Source organism: Phoxinus phoxinus (assembly GCF_949152265.1).
Source record: "Phoxinus phoxinus genome assembly, chromosome: 17".
Lineage (NCBI taxonomy): Eukaryota > Metazoa > Chordata > Actinopteri > Cypriniformes > Leuciscidae > Phoxinus > Phoxinus phoxinus.
This window is the reverse complement of record NC_136892.1, coordinates 16,674,424-16,695,028: the sequence shown is the minus strand read 5'-3', so window position 1 is coordinate 16,695,028 and position 20,605 is coordinate 16,674,424. Positions and strand designations below refer to the sequence as shown.

Genomic DNA, 20,605 nt, shown 5'->3' with positions numbered 1-20,605 from the left:
TAGATTTACTACCCAGATTTGAAGCTGAAGTATGAAGTTTGAAGTAGGTCTGGGTATTTGGGCACAGCCTCCTTGTTTCATCATGATGATCTTTGTTTTCTGGGAGTTCTTCAAAATCAATCAGCGAGATAACGTCTGTTCACCTGGAAATGAATCCCCTGCTTCTATCTGTCCACCTGAAGATCTGACACTGCCTCGCAACTCTTTGGACTAGTCTTTCTGTCTGTCCCTTGTGCTGAGAGGAAGGTGATTATGGTAGTCTGCGTTTGGTTGGAGTGAGATTCAGTTTGTTTCCACTCATTCTCGGGGGCAGCTGGTAGTCGAGTCCACTCATCCATCCCTGTGCTGGTGGGCAGGCAGCTCTTGTACCACTGGGAGTTGAACAAGCTGTTTGAGACCAGGGCTCGACTCTTGGTCCTGCGCTCCCATGCCTGAATCTGTAAAACCCATCCACTTCTCGCGTTCATTTGGACTTGTGCCTTGTCATCATTTCGTGCTTGATTTACATGATCGGAGGGCCGCAGGGCTCGTGGAAAGACAGAAACCCTCTCATTGGATTAGTCTGTGGGCACATTGCTACCCTGTCGAGTTAAGGCAAGGGGCAGAGAGAAGCTGCCTCGACTCAGTGGAATGCAAATGCCTAATTGGCTTCATTTGTCTGGCTTGAATATGCAGCCATTTGCTTAATTTTCCTAGTGAGTGTACAGTCCAATTTGCAATCCTTTTTTATACTGCCTTATGAAAGCGAAGCTCTCACTGTGATGAGAATATAATGACAGTCTGATTGGAAAAGGTCATACCTTATGAGTTAATGCTGCCTCACCCCAGATATGGAGCTGACAAGTGGGAGTTTTCGGCAGAGATTCGGTAAAAGGTGTTTGATTGCTCTGCAGTTCCTTGTGCTTCACTGTTTATTTCAGGAACCTTTTGTCACATTTATGTCACATGAGTCTGGATACACCACATGCAGATCTGTCACTAAAAGGGTTAGGGCTTGCATTATATGGGCAGAAAGATAGTTGGTATAGCTAAAAAAAATACATTAAGATATAATATAACCTATTTTTGTTATAAAAATAACCAAATACGAAGAAATATCTAGATTTTTATTTTAAAGTAGTCATGATCTGCATTGTGTTATTGTTTTATAATGTTTCCTGGGGTGCACTTATAATGTTGATATGATTTTTTACATCACAAATTGTCATAATTTAAAAATAAAATGCATTTTTACTACACTGATTTTAGCCCTCTGATTTAAACGCTCTGTTTGAAGGGGCGTGTCTGCTGTGAGACTTCAGTGTAACGCCCACTGCTGTGATTGGCTAACATCTTTGCATATGAAATAAGTATTACATGTGGAACTTTCTCAAAAACTTTAGCCCATTTTTACTATTACAGCTCTCAAGATTAACTAATCGTGAAAAGTGTTGATAAAAGCATTATATTTATCTATGGCATCATATTTGGCATGAAAGGTTGCACTGACAAGCATGTAGCCGATCACAGACATGTTGAGTGCATGAATGCAGTGTTCTCGTTATTGTAACTCGATTTCTGCACACTAACAAAAGCTTTCATCATAATTAACAGTGCAAACCATGGTGCAAACACGATGTAAATAAGAGATTTGTTGATTAAAACAAGAGTTTTGAAGAGAGTCGATTGTAAAGGGGGTTCCTTGATTGCTTTCTATATATAATTTAAGTTTAACCACAGTTTAAATAACATTTTATTTTCATCATACGAAGAGAAACAATGTGAAGTTGACCATTTAATCACGGGTTGATTTACAGACACATAGACAAAGAACCTCTGACTGTACATGAATAATTAAATATCATAAATCACTGTCTAAATCTGTGTGACCATTTACTTGGATGTTGTGACAATACTGTCCATATCGTAAAAGTCTGTTTGCAAAGCCTGCGCTGAAATTTTATTAATAATAATAAAATTGTTGCACATTACATTTTTATATAGCGCTTTTCTTGGCACTCAAAGCACTTTACATGGAAGGGGGCAATCTCCTCAACGTGCCCCAATGTGCAGCATCCACCTGGATGATGCGTCGGCAGCCATATTGTGCCAGAACGCCCACCACACACCAGCTTACTGGTGGAGAGGAGACGGTGATGAAGCCAATCAGTATATGGGGGTGATTAGGAGGCCATGATGGACAGAGGCCAATGGACAAATTTGGCCAGGATGCCGGGGTTAAATCCCTACTCTTTTTCGAAGGACATCCTGGGATTATTTATGACCACAGAGAGTCAGGACCTCGGTTTAACGTCTCATCCAAAGGACAGTGCTCTTTGACATTATAGTGTCCCTGTCACTATACTGGGGCGTTAGGACCCACACAGACCACCCCCTACTGGCCTCACTAACACCTCTTCCAGCAGCAACCTGATTTCCCCAGGAGGTCTCCCATCCAGGTCTGACCAGGCTCAACCCTGCTTAGCTTCAGTGGGCAACAGTCTTGGGCTACAGGGTGATATGGCTGCTGACAACTATTTACCAAAGAATCCACAGTGAACAAACCAATAATACTCTACTGAGACATTCACATTCATATAACCACTATATACAATGTATAACCACTTTCCTAGAATTAGGATCAGAGATGGCAAAAGTACAAACATCCTTCACACATCCTAGACACACATCCTAAGTACAGATACTTATGTTTAAAAAAGACTCTTTTTTAGTACGGACTACACTTAAAGAGGTATGGCCTCTGACATGTACTTAAAGCTGCAGTCCGTAACCTTTTTGGGTTAAATATTATCCAAAATAAATTTTTAAGCAAGTACATAACCAGCCAGTGTTCAAAACTATCTGCTTGCCTTAGCTCGATTCAAAACGGTAAGCTTGTAAATTGTAATAATGTTTTTAATTCCAGTGGTACTGGTGGATTTCCGCGGGAAATTCGAGCATGTCTTTGCGTCATTACGTCACATCTGTACACATAAAGAAGATGTCTTGGCTAGTAGGCTATGTTGCATGTGAGGATGTTGGAGGTGGAGATTTATAGCCTTTTCTCACAGCACTTGATATAATTAAACTTATCAATTTGATGGTGGATCCAGAAAGGTTCAAACGACAATCACCAGTGGCAACTGGAGATTCACCCGTTGTAAAACGCAAGAGACTTCGGACTGGCTACAGAAAAAAGAGACCGCAACACCTCACGTAAAGTTGATAATGCCGCGAATAACTGCAGTTCCAGATTTCCAACAGAGATGGCGACAAAGCTGCAGTCTGTATTTTTTCCTCTTTAAGTAAAAAGTAGCCATTACTACTACCCTGTTTTAGTGTCAGGCTGGTAACTGACCTCACATCATATTAATACAAAATAACTTGCATTTTTGTTAGCTAATGAATGTGTCCAGGCTGAAAAACCACCATGTAGTACAGGGCCGGACTGGGACAAAATTTCAGGCCGGGAAATCTCACACTCCTCCAGGCCATCCCATACACTCACAACAAATTCTGAAACCACGGACAACCCTATTTTTTGTATGGCCATCACATAAATAAGGTTTAAATCCTTAGGCTGGGGCCATGCTACATAATTAATAGATCTCTCTTTAACTGCACCTTCTCCATTTTCCTTTCCAGGCTCTTAATTATCCCCTGATATCTTTATGTCTCTCACTTGTGTGTGCGTGTGTGTGTGTGTGTGTGTGTGTGTGTTTACTTTTTTTCACACAAATTTTCTTGTACCTGTCACTTTTTCATCAGCATGTCTACTGTTGTGAACAGAACTGTATCCACCTTGTTGCAAAACAACCACCTCATTGTAATTTGTTTGCACATAATATAAATGTATTTTAGATACATTTAAAGTGTAACCATATGAACATGTGTTATTGTTTTATCTTAAAATGACTTGCCCTAGATTTTAACAAAATTTTCTAAATTGCCTAAATGTCAAAATCAGTACAATAGTACCTACATCATGAGTCATTTTTTTTTCTTACGAAATTTAAACATGGTTTTATTATAGTGTAGTAACCATGTTTTTTTTGGGGTGGATTGATTACCACGGTTTTACTACAAATTCCATGGTTCAACTATGGTTTGTTTGGCAAAACCATGGTTAATTTGTGGTTACCATTGTTTAACTGTAACCATGTTTGTTGGTTTTATATTAAACCATCGTTAATTTTCCTAAGGGTTGTGTTGTTGTTTGCACTAGCTCCCTCTAAAACTATTATAAACCCGTCAGTGAGCGTGACCAAAGTTGCAGTGATGAATAGGCTGAACTTTTCCAATCACCTGCCGCCACTGCAAGCTCGTTCATCTGCACCACATCTCAAAATGCAATAAACAACTGATGCATAGAACCATCCTACAATTTTTTGTATTTCATTGTGACTTCAAAAATATGATTATTAAAGTATATCCCTCGTGATTGCCACTGGATTGCCTAAAGGCTGAGGCCTGGTGCAGTCGCAGATACTTTTGGCCATAAAGGAGTATTTCAGAGCCACTGAAGCAGATCAGTGTCTTCGTGGACTGCATTATTTCTCAAGATTTTGAAGAGGACATCATTAGCACGTTTATTATCACGAAGGGCACAGAAGGCAGTGTGCTTCCTGCACCGGCCCAGTAAATTCATCTCTGATTTTACACTTTTATCATGAGGTACTCTTACCTGATTAGTCACGGTCTGCTTTGGGCCATGTTGGTTCACTGCGACAGGAGTGTGAACCATATTACAGATCCTGCGTCACCTGTGTCTAATCAATGACTTGTACAGCTCCATTACTCACAATAACTACCATTGACCTTCCTCCATTTCATCTTGTATTTACCTTCTCACTATAGCACTGCAAGACTGACTAAGAACGTTTGCTCAAACCTCTTCTCATCTTTTCAAATGTGTATGCATTATATTTACACAGTCTGTGTGTAGTTACATTTGCTGAAGGCATTTTACAAGTTCTGATTAGTTTGGAAATTGAACAAAACAAATTACTAAAACACTTCAACATACCCTCCAGTAAAAAAGACCCTCTTGTTCTGGACTGTTACATTATTTCACCGTATAGAGAGATAGAGCACATTCAGTTGCCAGATGGGATTTTATGTGTTTGCTTTCATTAAAATGCATCACTCATGACTCCAGAACTTGATTAGTCATTCGCAAAGATGTGTTTGTGCTGAAAGGGTCATTTTCTGCTCGTGCTTTCACCGTGTTTAGGAAAACAGCATTGTTGTGATGATGTTCATGAGTTTTCTAGGTACTGAAGCCTAATACAAGAAGCAGAGAAACACAAAAATGCATAATGCAACAGAGTGCAACCGTAAGGTTAAGGAAGTAAAAATCTCTTTCACTTTCTTCACAAAGAAACAATAATGTATAAAGCTTTCAAAACTGACTCACTCCAAAAATATTGAATTAAATATTCACTTGACATATGCCCTATACGCTCTATAATTTTCCTTATAAATACAGGGAATACGCTTCCCACAATGCAGTCTCCCTACACTCTAAAACTACTAATATTTTGCAATAAACTCATTGCAATAATAAGTCATAAAAGTGTGGTGGGTTTATTTTATATTTAAATTTCAAATCAAAGTTTGCATGTTGTGAGTCATCGCACTACGCGTTTATGGTTTGGTTCATGACATGAACAAATTTATTTTTTAAATCCCTATGGTGAAAAATAAAAAAACAAGGCCACTGTTGCGTTGGATAAGGAGAACATAACACGAAAACTTTTATAATAAGTTCTGCTTTTTCACTTTGAGTTCTGCACAAACTTTCACATGCAAGCACTCAAACAAGCACTATCCTCAGTGTAGAGCAGCATTCAATTCTTAAATAAGATATGAACACATTGTAGAGGGAATGTATAGTCTTCAATTAATTTTAACCAATCTGTGATGGCGACATTTGTTAGGCACAGCATGATTGCTGCACATCTGCTGAAGCCTGTAATAATTTATTAATTTAAGGTCAAATGCAACACGCCCGGCGGCCATATTGAGTCTGTTGTGATTTATCGGGTCAGTAAGAGACAGTTGAGGGGGGAAAAGATAAGATAATTTTGGGGAGAGCTGCTGACTCATTTGCATTCAGTCCATCTCACTGAAACAAGCCACGGGAGAGAGAGTCATGATAGAATGAAGAAGGCTGTCTGCCCACCTTTGGTCACCCACAGCAACGGAAATCTTTTTTATTGCGGTCACATACAGTACAGTCACATGTGACTCATGGGATTGAAATGAGAAACCTTCAGACAGAGATGAATTAAGTGATTATGATGATGCTTTTGTTCAGGGTGGAGGTTGAATATGTGCCACACACATATGAGAAGATTTCTGCCACTTAGTTTTAACCCTGTAAAGCCTGTAGTGAAATGTTTATTGAAGGTGTATACAAAATATATAAGAACAAAAGAATGTTTGCATATGTAGTATATTTGCAGTGCTGGTAGTTACTGATTACTGTACATGTAAAATCAGACAATATAGTCACTTTAATGATTACAGGATTGCATGTTATTTCCATGATGGTAGTAAATTATTCATAATTCATAAATGATATATATATATATTTAATTCGATAAAAGACTACTGCTTATCAGAGGTGGACAGTAACAAAGTACATTTACTTGAGTATGTACACTTTTTGAGTATCTGTACTTGAGTATAATTTTTTCTGGAAACTTTTTACTTTAACTTCACTACACTTGAAAGACGAATATCCTTCTTTTTACTCCACTACATTTCTGTCAAGGTCATTGAGTAGAAAGTTGTAAGTAACGTCAGTCAGGGGATGATTTTGGTTGCAGGGGTTGCATTTTGGATGGAAATGAAAGTCGGTTTGACGTCAGAAGCCGTCTGATGTCAACCCGATTTTCATTTTCAACCACAATACAACATCTGTCCAATGTTGGAAATTGATGTCAATCTGACGTTGAATTCTGACATCAACCATATTTTCATTTTCAACTTTGGGTTTGGTCTTTTAAATGCAAATTTTGTCATTGTTTTGGAGCACTCTAGCTTATAACAGTAAGGCTATAACATATTCATACTAAAAGCCAAAAAACTTTAAATATGGCACTATTTGAGGGTGTCTGAAACCATTGTGGACATTATTCAGTGCACTTATTTAATCTCACATTCAATCCCACTGGAACTGTGTTCTAGAAATAAATGTGATATTCATATGAGGGTATAATACTGTAAGTATTACATACAACAATGCAAAAACAATAAAACAATGTATTGACATTTACTTTTAAAAACGAGTAGGCCCTACTTCTGTACTTTTGTCTTTTTCAACTTTTACTTGTAACTGAGAAGCTAATATTTGACCAGTAGTATCTGTACATCTGTACATCTGTCCACGTCTGGTGCTCATATATACGTTCTGAAGATCTTCCAGGTTTGTGGAATTGCACACACAGACCAGCCACTATTGTCATGTGACTATCACTGAAAATGAGACCCACACAGCATTTGACCACTAGATTTACAGAATCATCTCACTTTAAGAAGTGTTTTCTCAACATCGCAACAGTGCATATCTAATCAGCTCCTGACGAACACATTAATTATCATTTGAATAATCATTCAGTGAGTCATTTATTTCTGTCTTTGGAAGGCTTTTGTCTTTTAAACACATTAAAAATGTACAAATTCACATAATTCCCCAACTTTTGTGCCAGCTGAATCTCTTTGACTGAGATTTTAAATTAATAAGTTAAGTCAATAATAAAATTAAGTCAATAATAATACAATTAAATTCATGATTCTCTGATATTGGATAATGGTCACATGACATGCAGGTAAACATTACTCTTTTTTTAGGGAATGTTTTGATTTATTTAAAATTCTTTATTTTAATCTTAATTTTATTATTATTTAATACTTAATAGCTTTTCATTAAACTCACGAACCCCCTGCAGTCTGGGAAACATTGATGTAGTAGTATTTAATGAACTTCATGTTGTTGATAAAGTATGGAATATATTTTCTTTGTATTTTATATCAATATGGAACAAGATTATCTTATTCAAATCAATGTGATAAACGAGTTCAAATATAATCTAAAAACATCTCATTTTTAATAAATGGGGTTGTGATGGCGCAATGGATAAGACACATGCCTATGGTGTGAGAGACCCGGGTTTGAATCCACTGTGAGACACCAATGTGTCCCTGAGCAAGACACTTAACCCCTAGTTGCTCCAGAGGCGTGCGACCTCTGACATATATAGCAATTTGTAAGTCGCTTTGGATAAAAGCGTCAGCTAAATGAATAAATGTAAATGTAAATGTAAATTTTCATTGAGGGCAAAACATACAATGCAATGATTTAGAGCTCTTGAATAGGCTACAAATATTTTCCTCACTTTTGTCAGGCATGATATAAAGATATCTTGATTCAATTTGGTGAACTTTGGACCAAATTTACCACCATTATAGGTGGAGTGTTATTGCAATTATAGCATTTTGGAGTACATTATACAATAGCTATAGGCCTACATCTCCATTGCTTACTGTAAGACCTATACTTTGCACTACACAACAAATATCTCCCTAACTAATTTCACTCCTCATCTTCATTAAAACGCATTTCTTCTTAGAAAATAACATTGTTACCGTGTTTTTAAATTATATCACTAGCTCTTGTATGGCAACACATAAGAAAGTAGGCTAATTCATGAGGAAATTGCGCCCCCGTGTGTGCAATCTTATTAATTTGAGCGGGAAACAGAATAAAAGTCCCGTTTAACCACCCAAGAATTCCCTTGAAGCTACCTATAATATTGCCACGTCGTGTTTGTCGGCAAAGTATTAATTTAAATATCCTATGCATTAAAAATACATATAGTTGTATTTTCTTCTGACGCACTGTAATTTGTAAAGCGTATAGGAAGCCACGCTAGCTGACGTCACTTCCTAATGACAAGACTCATTCTGAGATTCGGGACGGACGAATATATTATACAGGTAATGTACCTTTTAATGAATAAATGAAGCATTTAGAGGACTGCAAAAAGAAAATTATCCCTGGCGTCTCTCTTTACAGGCGACTAAATCTATAAAAGACGATACAGTATGCGGAAAATCACAGTAAATATGGTTTCTCATAAAACCGTAGCCGTCATCCAATTAACTTCCTCTAAAATAAACCCAGCACGCTACAAAAACCGGTATGATTATCTTTTGCTAGTTAAAATGCACCTTATAGATTACTTCAAGCGTATTAGAGGCCTACTGCTGCTGACGCAACTAACGTTAATTACTGAATAAATTAACTGTTAAACAATAACGTGTACATCTGTGTGAGAGCCTGCGCATGAGCACAGATGGACACTCTTACGGCATATTGTAGCGCTCAAAGATTAAGTTATTTGTGACTTCTGTCGTCTTTTTTTCCACAGACATGAAGATGAATTTGTTATTAGCGGTCACTTTGATGTACATCCCCATGGCACTTGTGCAAGGGGCTGAAAAGAAAAAGCTGCAGATCGGAATCAAGAAAAGAGTGGACAACTGTCCTATCAAGTCCCGAAAGGGAGACGTGTTGAACATGCACTACACTGTAAGTGTCATACTTCTCTGACCCAAATGTTATGCATCTCAAAAAAAAATCTTATTTTAACTGTCTTTTTTTATGTGCAGGGGAAACTGGAGGATGGGACAGAATTTGACAGCAGTATACCGAGGAATCAGCCCTTCACCTTCACTCTTGGCACGGGACAGGTCATCAAGGGCTGGGATCAGGGTTTGTTGGGGTGAGCAGCAGTAATTCTGCATTTCCAGATATTCTGATATCATTTCTCAGTCAGTATTAGGATTTAAAGGGATAGTTCACTTTAAAATTAAATTTTGGTATGTTTTAGCTTACCTCAAGGGCATCCAAGATGTAGGTGTCTTTTTTTCCGCAGTAGTTTAAATTTTTATATTTTTAGGTCAAACCGTTTTTGTCTGACAGTCATATCATGCAGGTCATGGTCTCAAAGAGCATGCACAGAGTCCAAATTAAAACAATTCCCCATCGTCCAAATTAAACAATTCCCCATCGTAAGTACACATTGATGGCCTAAGACACGATGTCCATTGATGGCCTAAGAACTACTGCGGAAAAAAAGACACCTACATCTTGGATGCCCTTGAGGTAAGCTAAAACATACCAAAATTTAATTTCAAAGTGAACTATCCCTTTAAAGAGATGAATTTAAGAGTTAGTCTAATGAAATGAGGAATTGGCAGTTTAGATTTAGAGGCAGTGTGCAACTCTGTTAAATATATTAGCATGTGTCTGCTGTGGCCTAGTGCTCTTCAAACAAGCTCCAGTTTGTCTGACATCCTTTTCCCTTTTTCTCTGTGATTACCTGTCATATCTTAGCTGTCTCGTTTCATAAAAAGCCCATTTAGCATGTGTTGTTCCTTTTCTTTCCTCTTAGGATGTGTGAGGGTGAGAAGAGGAAGCTGGTTATTCCCTCTGAGCTTGGTGAGTATGTTATGGGAAAGTAATATGTCTCATGTGTTTCAAAACATATGAAAATGATTTTCAGTCCATATTTTAAGCATATACGACTGTTTTATAAACTACAGGTTATGGCGATAGAGGAGCACCCCCTAAAATACCAGGTACGATGATGCACAGTCCAATCCAACATTGAGTCTGATATTAAGCACCTTAACACTTTATATTTTTTCTACAATAAATAAAAGATTAAAGCTTTACTTGTTCAGGTAAAGCAGTTGTTGATAGCAGGTCATTCGCAATAAAGTATTTGCAATACACCAGTTAGATAAAAAGGAAATGAAGTAGGTTGAGAAAATCTAACAAATATCCTCGCTGATGCCACTTTTTTGTTTTTTTACACAGTGACATGTATGTACTTTTAAATTAATCATAAATTCATGAAATAAAAAACGAACTTTAATTAAAATGCCAAAAGAAATTACATAAACTCTTCCTTCTGTTTGTTTCCCACTTTGTTTATTTAAAAAAGCTGCTATGTCACAATTATAGAAGAGATACTGGCAAAAATATTATCTTAGAAAATTGTGTTTGACTATGGTGGACCACTTCTGTCTCACATTTGAAATCTCTGCTGTTTTCCCTCTAGGCGGAGCCACACTCATCTTTGAAGTAGAACTGCTGAGCATTGAGAGAAGATCTGACTTGTAGTGACAGATATGTGGGCCTGTCAGTGTGTTTGCAACACTGCTGTACTGGATGTACCTGCATAGCAATTTCAGGTGTTAAAGTTAAAGACCTTTTTCAGTGATTCAAGAGGTTGCAAAAACAGAATAAGCTCGGTAATCACACTTTTCAATTTCTTTTTTCTTTTGATGTTTACCTTTGTAGAAAAAGAATGACGTCGACATGTATGTAGCACCATTCTTTATTTGAGAGTCTTACTACAAGTATTTGGTTGTGAGAGTGCACACAGTACAGTTTTTGCCATTCCAACAAGTTTTGATCAGTTTCTTATATCATGTTCACTTGAAATTGAATAAACGTTTTATTTACAAAAGATATGCGGGCTTTGAGCTTGATTTAGTATTGACCTTGGCCTACACCACCAAAGCATCTTCATTCATAGCCTTCATCACAATTTGGCATACTCTTCTTTTTTGTAAAGTTACCGTAGTAAAAATATCAGATGTAACAAATTGGCAAATTCACTCAATCAATATTGCTACTCTTCATCCTGAAAGATCTTCAAACTAGTTTAATTTTCCTCGGTCAAATGATTTTTAAAAACAGTAGTACTAAGAACAGACCTGTTGTATATGTTTTTTTTTTTTTCCTAGAAATGGTAGATTAAAAATGGCTTACAAAAAAACACAAGTTCACAATTCTCATCCCCCTCCCTCTTCCCAACTTACATCAACACACCCTAAAATCTGAAACCCTATATCTAAAACTAATATTTTCTGGCCTGCAAAAAATCGTTTCGCCCCTTACGAAAGACAGCAGATGCGAGAGACGGTCCAAAAAAAGGGGGTAAAAAAAAATCAGCTTTGTTCTAAGTTCCTATATGATTACAGACAGACACATCAAGCCAAGTCACGAGGCTGAAAAAAGTGTATTAGTGAACAGTGTAACTGTAACATCAACCATTCGATTCCTTTCCCTAAATCACCACAGGGGTTTTAAGCTAAAGGGACACTACCACACTCTCTACATGTAAGATATGCTGAAACAGTACTAAGACGAAGTAAAAACAGTTGGTCAACCTGCAGCTGAGGTTGGCTTGGCTGGGCTTGTATCATTGATCTCCGTTTGACAGACGCTGTAGTTTAGTGGTTGGGTCTGCATGCCTGCATCTCTCCTCTGGGTTTGGAGTGACAGGTTGTTTTTGTGGTGGTGGGGGGGGAAGGAGCTGACATGACCTCATGGTGTCAGCTCCCCTTTCTTCTGTGGGGTGCTCAGTTTCTGCATCCCACTGACCTTCTCCAGCAGCGCCGTCACAAAGTCCTGCAGGTGGCCAGAAGGAGAATTATGTCGAGAAAAAGCACTTTTCTCTCCAGAGACTCAATAGCTCAGAGAATAACACGACTGCCTGTAATGAAGGTAATTGCTAATGCTATTAATATTCAAAATGGCACTTACATCATTAGGCTTATAACAGTCGACCAGCAGCATCTGAAAAACAAAAATGGAAAGAAACTTAATGACTTTCAGACTAATCTGCTGTTTTTCCAACTGTGTACCAATGAAAAATTACACAAAACGATGAAATAAATCTCCTGCTAAAAAAAACCTCCGTCTTCAAAAAGAGCTTGTGACTGGAAGGATTACTGTCAAACCACCTGCAGATGACGCATACTGGAGCGCAATTCGGCAGAGAGGGGTGCAAGTCTTGTGTAATGTTCTTAGGGGGAGATATCTGAAGCGAACGGATTCTAGTAAATCTGATTTTACCTTCACTCGAATGGTTCTCTCGACATCGTTGGACAGATCCAGAAGCTCATCCACATCTATTTCCAGCTCAGGCACCTCATCTTCCTGCAAAATACAGAACCACTGATGAGAGATGTTAATGTGGGCTCCTGTGAAAAAAAGAGTGAATGTGAATACAAGCCAAGGAAAAGGGTGGTCAGATCATGAACTTATGGAAGCTTGTTTTAAAGATAATTGCTACTTTTTATCTCACAATTGCGAGTTTGCATCTTGCTATTCTGGCTTTTTCTGACTTGCGAGAAAAGAAGTCAGAATTACAAGATATAAACTCAATTATGACTTTATATCACGCAATTATGACTTTATAACTCGCAATTGACCCTTCGCAGGGAGCTTGATTGACAGTAACTAAGGGGGGCGGGTGTTTGCGAACGGTCAATTGCGACTATAGAGCATCACAGTCCCGCCCACAGCCGGTGCCGGAAGTAAAAATTCAATATAATTTCTCCATAGACATTTGGGGTATAAGCCATAAAAACGTAACCATACATGGTAGACTTAAAACCAGCAACGGCTGTACTTAGCGATTGTATATGCTCCTATAAACGCCAAAAGTTCATGGGGCACTAACCTTGTTTTGAGATAAATGCCTTTTATTCGCGATGTCTTGGATAAGTACTTCATTACCCACAATCCCACAATCCCACAGTGATGCATCTGATTGGTGGATGTCGTGTAAACCCCGCGAAGGTCCGTGAACTGTCTATGGTGAAAACAGAGCGTTGCCATGGAAGCAGGATTCTAACAGTAGAGACTGAACGGACTGTTTTCTTTAGCGGAAGCCATATAAATAGTTTTTAAATCAATACATTCCTTTTTAAATTAATATTTTGTGTCAAATTATTTATTTATTTGGTAGGTAGCCATGTAATAAGCGGGATAATGTATAGCGAGTTGGTTGTTATAGCGAATACAACTCCCTTCAGGCTCCGCTTCGGGCTCATAATCAGCCTTTCGCGAGTTGTATTCGCTAACGTTATAACAACCGCCTCGCTTTACATTATCCCTTACTTATCGTTCACTTTAGATAGGCTACTGTAGCCTTCATATGGTATGAGTCATATAAGGAATTTTATGATGCCACTGTCAAAACAATATTAAGCCTAGTCATACCTCTTCATGCATTTACTGAACATTTGTGTAATAATTCATGGCAAATTAATACACTGAATATGACGGTCCAAGAGAGCAGACCATGCACCGGTCCATGCATCAGACCGGTGGCGCTGTGCACTTTCTGGTTTGCTGACCATCACTTTTTAATTTTCACTTGTTGTGGAAATGTTATTACAATTAAGGATGAACTATAACTTCATGAAAATGAGCATGGACCTCAACATGTCCTGTCAGCAGAGTGTCCTGTGTCATAAAGGGCTTTGAAATAAACACACAAACTAACGTTACACACTGACTGAACACACGTGTGTTGATGACTGAGCTGCACCATGTTGCTAACGTTATCGTTAACCGCTTTCACACACGCACACAATATATTATTATTTTTATTTACACGATTATTACTGAAAGAACTGTTATTAACTACACATTTACTATATAAAATTCACTCAAAAGGCTCTTTCGCGGTTGGCTTCAGTCGACTTCAGTGAGGCGCGGTGGGTTATGGGATGAGTAGTTCCTTCGCTCGGAAATGGAAATATGTACACAGTCTTGTACCTTTGCCTTTTTTTGGATTTTCTCTTCGTTTTTTCACTCGAAATGATATGTTGTATGCTTATGAGTTCAGCCATAGCTGGTTATCCTCAGACATGCTCTAAAACTCTTTAGATAAGGATTTTTCCAAAAGTCAATGGGAGAAATGAATGGGAAATTTACTTCCGGCACCAAAGCTCTCTCGGGCTGTGGGCGGGACTGTGATGCTCTATATCACGCAATTATGGCTTTTTAACAGCACAGAGGAACGATATCGCTGGAATCACTTTCATAATGATCTTTTTCCAGCTGATGAACAATAAAACATTGACAGCCAATCAGAATCCATTCTGCTATTAAAGGAACACTCCGACTTTTTGGGACTTTAGCCTATTCACCTTATCCCCCAGAGTTAAATAAGTCCATACATACCTTTTTCATCTCCGTGCGTGCTATAAGTCTGTTTGACGCACCCACCGCTAGCCTAGCTTAGCACAAAGACTGGATGTAAATGGTTGCAGCTAGCATACTAATCCAAATAAGTGACAAAATAACGCAAAAAATTTCCTATTTACATGTTGTGATTTGTATAGTCACAGAGTGTACAAAAAACAAAGTCACATGAGACAGACATATTTTAACCATATAAATACTGGGAACTATATTCTCTGAAGGCGAAGCACTGCTACTTGGGCGGAGTGATAACCGCAGCACCTGAGACGCGCCGTGGTGAGGAGCAGAGAGTTCGTTCAGAGTTTGGTCAGCAATTTATAAATAGTAAAAGCGTAGTTTACAATCATGGGTTTTCGCTGTATTGTAAAGAGCTGTGACAATAAACGAGATCAGGTAATACCATGATGTTTCATAGAATTTGATACCAAGTAAAAATCATCTGAAATATCCTCAAAATCAGTCATGATCACCATTCACGTCCGCAGTTAGTCACGTTTTGTTGACAGAAGAAACAATGGCGCATCTCAGGTGCTGCGGTTATCAATCCGCCCAAGTAGCAGTGCTTCGCCTTCAGAGAATATAGTTCCCAGTATTTATACGGTTAAAATATGTCTGTGTCTCATGTGACTTTGTTTTTTGTACACTCTGTGACTATACAAATCACAACATGTAAATAGGAAAAATTTTGCGTTATTTTGTCACTTATTTGGATTAGTATGCTAGCTGCAACCATTTACATCCAGTCTTTGTGCTAAGCTAGGCTAGCGGTGGGTGCGTCAAACAGACTTATTCTGTTTATTATTCAGACTTATTCTCAATTCTGACCCGAAACTCATTTTAATTATTTTTTTACATTGAGCCACGAGTGAAGGATTTGTTACAGAATGTGGGGAGAGGATGAGGGTTAATAATAAAGAGAACGATAATGTGCGTTGTTGTGGACGCTAATATAGTTATCCTTGTAGTTATCATTCTTGGTGTGAATGAGCCATTACGAGTATTGATGATTACTCTTTGGTTACTCATCATTTACGATTCAAACTGTTTTGGTTCCAATTGACTTCCATTGTAGTTTTTGTCCATATAATGGAAGTCAATGGGAACTGAAACTGGTAACCAACATTCTTCAAAATATATTCTATGTTCTACAGAAGAAAGAAAGTCCAGGTTTGGAACAAATATTTTTGGTGGACTATCAAGGTACTACTATGAGTCTTATAGCGGTAGATAATATACGAAGTTATGACGAGCATTTTTCATCTGAGAACAGAAATGAAGCCATCTCTGGCCTTTGTGTATGACATCCTCTCTGCACAACACAACAGGATGGGTTGATCCTCATGTCCATGTGCGATTTATTGTGTGTGCATTGTGACAAAAACAATCTCCATTCACTTCCTGTTGACTTACAAAGACAACACCACCATATCCACACCATGCGGTCTGGTGTCGTCTTAGATTGAGACACAATAAGTGAATGAAAGCACAACCAGAGCTTCAACCTCTGCTGTGTCTTATTGCAGCTAGTTTGCAGTCACACTCCTTTCCATCAGGGATTCACTCTCATTTTGCTGTTGATATTTCACTCCATTAGTGAGTTTGTGTGCTGAGGAAGACGGGGGAGGAAAGCTGCAGTGGAAGGAATTGTCGCAAGTTTTTCTGCGAGTGTATGTGCTGTTGCAGTCATTAAGAATCAGGTCTGTTATGAAACCCTTCACACTGACCCATATTGAAGAGTCACTCTAGCACACTGCAACTGACCAAAGCTTCCCAGTGGTGCTACTCGTGAATTAAAACACTTTCTCTTGCATCTATTACTTAATCACGGTGATCAGCTGGAGGTCAGTGCACCACATTCATTTAACATTTACAGACCAATGCAGCACTTCAGGAGCCAGTAATAGGATATTGGTGCCTCTACCATCATTCTCAGTGGGTTTATAAATGTATAGCTGTCATGGAGATACAATATAGCTATACAATTTTCACCTTTTACAACAACAAAAATAGAACAAATAAAAATATTAGATCTAATTATATGTAATTTTATGTGTTGTGGACAGTGGAAGTATTGAGTAAAACGGGTAAAACACTAGCAGACCAAACCAGGCTAGTAGAAAAAAAATAAAAAAATTGAATAATGGCTGTAAACCGTATAACTGACTGATGTCCCAGCTAGGCAACCGATTTCCTACATTCTAATTATATATACACTACCGTTCAAAAGTTTGGGGTGAGTACGTTTTCATTTATTTTTTATTGGTTGTTGGTGAAATAAATGAATACCTATATTCACAAGAACACATTTTATTGAGAGTAAAGACATTTATAATGTCACAAAATATTATTTTTTATTCTAACAAAATGTTAATTTGAACTTTATATTCTTTATATTAAGCAGCTCAACTATTTTCAACATTGATAATAATAAGATATGTTACTTGAGTAGCAAATCAGCATATCAGAATGATTTCTGAAGGATCATGTGACTGAAGACTGGAGTAATGATGCTGAAAATTCCGCTTTGTCATCACAGGAATAAATTTCATTTGAAAATATATTTCGCCATATTACTGTTTTTATTTAATTTAAATAAATGCCACCTTTAAACAAACATTACAAAATCTTACTGACCCCAAACTTAAAAATAGTGTAAATACTTATGTATGTTAATTTATTTACTAAGTAGCCAGGAGAATCACCCAGTTTGTTTTGTGATAAAGACATTATCTACCACATAGTATTTCTTTCACTGCACTACAGTATAGCTTAATTTAAATAATGTGAGCTCAGTGATTTTTTTTTTTTTTACAATGTACACCTGACTGTAAAACAGCCATTAAAGGCACATTTTTTGTCAGTGGTGTGTGGAGATGATTTGAAAGTCACAGATCTAACCATTAAACAAAAATACATTTGAGCCTACCTTTGTCTGTGCTACTCTGAAAAAAGCCCACAATCTAAAAATTAGGTTATGTAATTTGTCACTGTGCATTGTTATCCTCTTAGGTACAAACATTTATCTTCAGTCTTTGCTCAGGGCATATAACATCAACTTAATTGGACCAAACATCGCTGAGATAGCAATATAATGGACGGACGAGTTCTCTTGTCAGACCATATTAATATATGAACAACCTGTGGGATTCAGATGACATTTCCCAAGTCTAAATATGTGTGCTTCCATTATTTTCTTCCTTATTAAATGAATATGATTGTAACTTGTAGTATTCTGATATCCGAAACCATTTTTCAGTGGAAACTCATCATCAGAAAAGCAGGCTTTCAAACAAATCCAAAGGATTCAGGCTACTCTGTATAGTGTCAATGAGACAAAGCGAAATGTGAATTCACAAAGCCAGATTTTAGCTCAGGATGAGGCCTACCGCTGGGCTGAAAAGCGCATACAGAACAATCTCATTTCAAGAGCTGCCTAGTTTTACACCACATAATCTAGGTCAGTTATATTAGCCCTGGAGGTTAAGTCAAGCTCAAAGTGAAGCATGCTTTGCATGTCTGAACAGATGACATCACCACAATGGCTAGAAGGGTGATCCCAAACATCCCAGGGGGCCGAAAGAAAGACAGAAAACCCATCCTGACCAGTGTCACCTACTGTATATGTGTGCAACAGACATACAAATCCTAATCAGCGATATCTGGGTTTTGTGCATCTGCAGACATAAATATATTGGGATTGGAATCCATGTCTTTGTTAATGCAGCTGGAGCTCCATCCTCATATAGATCCGTCACATTAGCAAATGAGGCAAGCCCACTTTTCGATTAAATATGAATAGATGCATTATGCATAAAGGAATCAATATACCTGCTCCAATCTTTTTTTCCTCGCAGCACCTGACCAAGAGGCTCACCTTTGTTTTATGGCTTTGTCTGTAGTTCTATACTGCCACGCCCTTCCATGTGTAAATGCATAACTATAAAATCGATTCAAAATAAAGACAAACAATTAAAAGATGGCATGCTGCTCTTAATAAGCTATCGATTTATTAAAGCAATGCAACTATCGCGCAAAATGGACATGACAAATGGAGGAGAGGGATACCGGTTCACGAGGACTGTAAAGAAAGAGCTGTCATTCCTTGCAACAAAGGATTGCACGCGGTCAAAGCAATGACAGTGTTTTTTGTCCTACCTCGCAGTCGTACAGATTCATTAACTGGCTAACTATCCACTCCTCCAAATTCAGCCGCCTCCTCAATTCTTTTCTGTCATATTTTACGGTCACTCGTCCTTGCTTCTGTGGCACTTCTTCTTCGGTACCGGGAGGTGTTTGAAAATAGACCCGGGGCTGAGGTGTCGTTTCCGGACTCGTTACCGCTGCCATTGTTCCTAATAAAAGAAAGCTGAGGTGGATTTAAAGGTTTAATCAATTAGAGCATCAATTCAAAAGACAGAGCTGCTCATGTGCACAGCCATTGCATGTTGCAAAAAAAGTGCCGGCTCCCTTTCCTTAAATGGAACAGACCTTTTGGATTGCAAGGAGTCTGCAACGGTAGATGGGGATCAGGCATACAAGGAGCTTAGAAAACAGAAGAATTCATCAGACTAATTGTGTGGCCGCGGTTTATCAAAGTCCATCTTCCCCAAATCGCTCCATCAATTGTCACAGAAACGCTAGTGGGCGCCTCCAAGTGTCCGCGCTGAACGAATCATTCGTTTGAGTCGGATCTTTTCGATGAATTTTTTATAGTGGTTCACTAAAACGGACTCTATCCAGTAACTCACTCGCAATTAGCACACTACCATTTTTATACTATACTACTTGTATCTTACAATACATAGCCTATATGTATATCACATAAATAGTAGCCTATGTAGTAGCCTATATTATTATGCTGTCACTGATGCACTGTGATGCAAACGTCATTTGACGGATGGGGTGAAAAGTCCAAGTGGTGCTTTCCAAATAGCATATGTATATGTTACAAATAAAACATACACTGGATGCAGATTGACTATAGGCTATGATTCGGCAATAAAACACGTTATTCTTTTTAAACCAGAGATGCAATTGAAAGTAGGCCTGTGCACCTTTAAAAAAAAAAGGTAGCCTATAGCAATATGCGCTAGATATGACAGCGCTGATCTATATTTGTACCGCTACTTTGAAACAAACTGTTTAAAAGAACCGAATCGCTAAAGAATCGGACCTCCCATCACTAGAAATACCACCACACAACGTTTCCCTTTGGTCTTAATGCATGCTGTGCCTAATGTTCCAATACACTGATTAATAATTCATATACAATTTTTATAATTTCAGGCACCGATAGCCTGTTTTGTTAGATATAGCCTACTGAAATATTCTCCCCATTTGTCAGGCCACCCCTCTTTCCTGTATGTGGACTATTCCAAATCAAATATATCCTGTGCCTGCTCTCTCTCTCTCTCTCTCTCTCTCTCTCTCTCTCTCTCTCTCTCTCTCTCACACACACACACACACACACACACACACACACACACACACACACACACACACACACACACACACACAAACACACATTGTCGGTTATGCCAAGTG

The 20,605-nt window shown here is 38.2% G+C and overlaps 2 protein-coding genes across 2 annotated transcripts; one reads left to right on the top strand and one right to left on the bottom strand.

Annotated features, from left to right (window-relative positions):
* The first annotated feature begins 8,703 nt into the window (after positions 1-8,703).
* fkbp2 (FKBP prolyl isomerase 2) lies at positions 8,704-11,527 on the top strand. Its single transcript, XM_079586957.1, has 6 exons — positions 8,704-8,982; positions 9,417-9,577; positions 9,658-9,770; positions 10,443-10,489; positions 10,594-10,629; positions 11,115-11,527. The coding sequence occupies exons 2-6, from the start codon at positions 9,419-9,421 to the stop codon at positions 11,174-11,176; spliced, it is 417 nt and encodes a 138-aa protein (XP_079443083.1). The 5' UTR covers positions 8,704-8,982; positions 9,417-9,418; the 3' UTR covers positions 11,177-11,527.
* ppp1r14ba (protein phosphatase 1, regulatory (inhibitor) subunit 14Ba) lies at positions 11,377-19,730 on the bottom strand. Its single transcript, XM_079586956.1, has 5 exons — positions 19,550-19,730; positions 19,217-19,413; positions 12,920-13,003; positions 12,608-12,640; positions 11,377-12,472 (listed from the first exon to the last, which is right to left on the bottom strand). Exons 1-5 carry the CDS (start codon positions 19,593-19,595, stop codon positions 12,389-12,391), a joined length of 444 nt encoding a protein of 147 aa, XP_079443082.1. The 5' UTR covers positions 19,596-19,730; the 3' UTR covers positions 11,377-12,388.
* Between the last annotated feature and the right edge of the window lie 875 nt (positions 19,731-20,605).

Excerpts from the sequence above, each read along its gene's own strand:
- ppp1r14ba (XM_079586956.1), bottom strand. The coding sequence starts at position 19,595 with ATGCCTGATCCCCATCTACCGTTGCAGACTCCTTGCAATCCAAAAG. Across the intron at positions 19,414-19,549 it reads GACTCCTTGCAATCCAAAAG|GAACAATGGCAGCGGTAACG; the intron begins GTCTGTTCCATT and ends TTCTTTTATTAG. Across the intron at positions 13,004-19,216 it reads TGAATCTGTACGACTGCGAG|GAAGATGAGGTGCCTGAGCT; the intron begins GTAGGACAAAAA and ends TGTATTTTGCAG.
- fkbp2 (XM_079586957.1), top strand. The coding sequence starts at position 9,419 with ATGAAGATGAATTTGTTATTAGCGGTCACTTTGATGTACATCCCCATG. Across the intron at positions 9,578-9,657 it reads TGTTGAACATGCACTACACT|GGGAAACTGGAGGATGGGAC; the intron begins GTAAGTGTCATA and ends TTTTATGTGCAG. Across the intron at positions 9,771-10,442 it reads TGGGATCAGGGTTTGTTGGG|GATGTGTGAGGGTGAGAAGA; the intron begins GTGAGCAGCAGT and ends CTTTCCTCTTAG.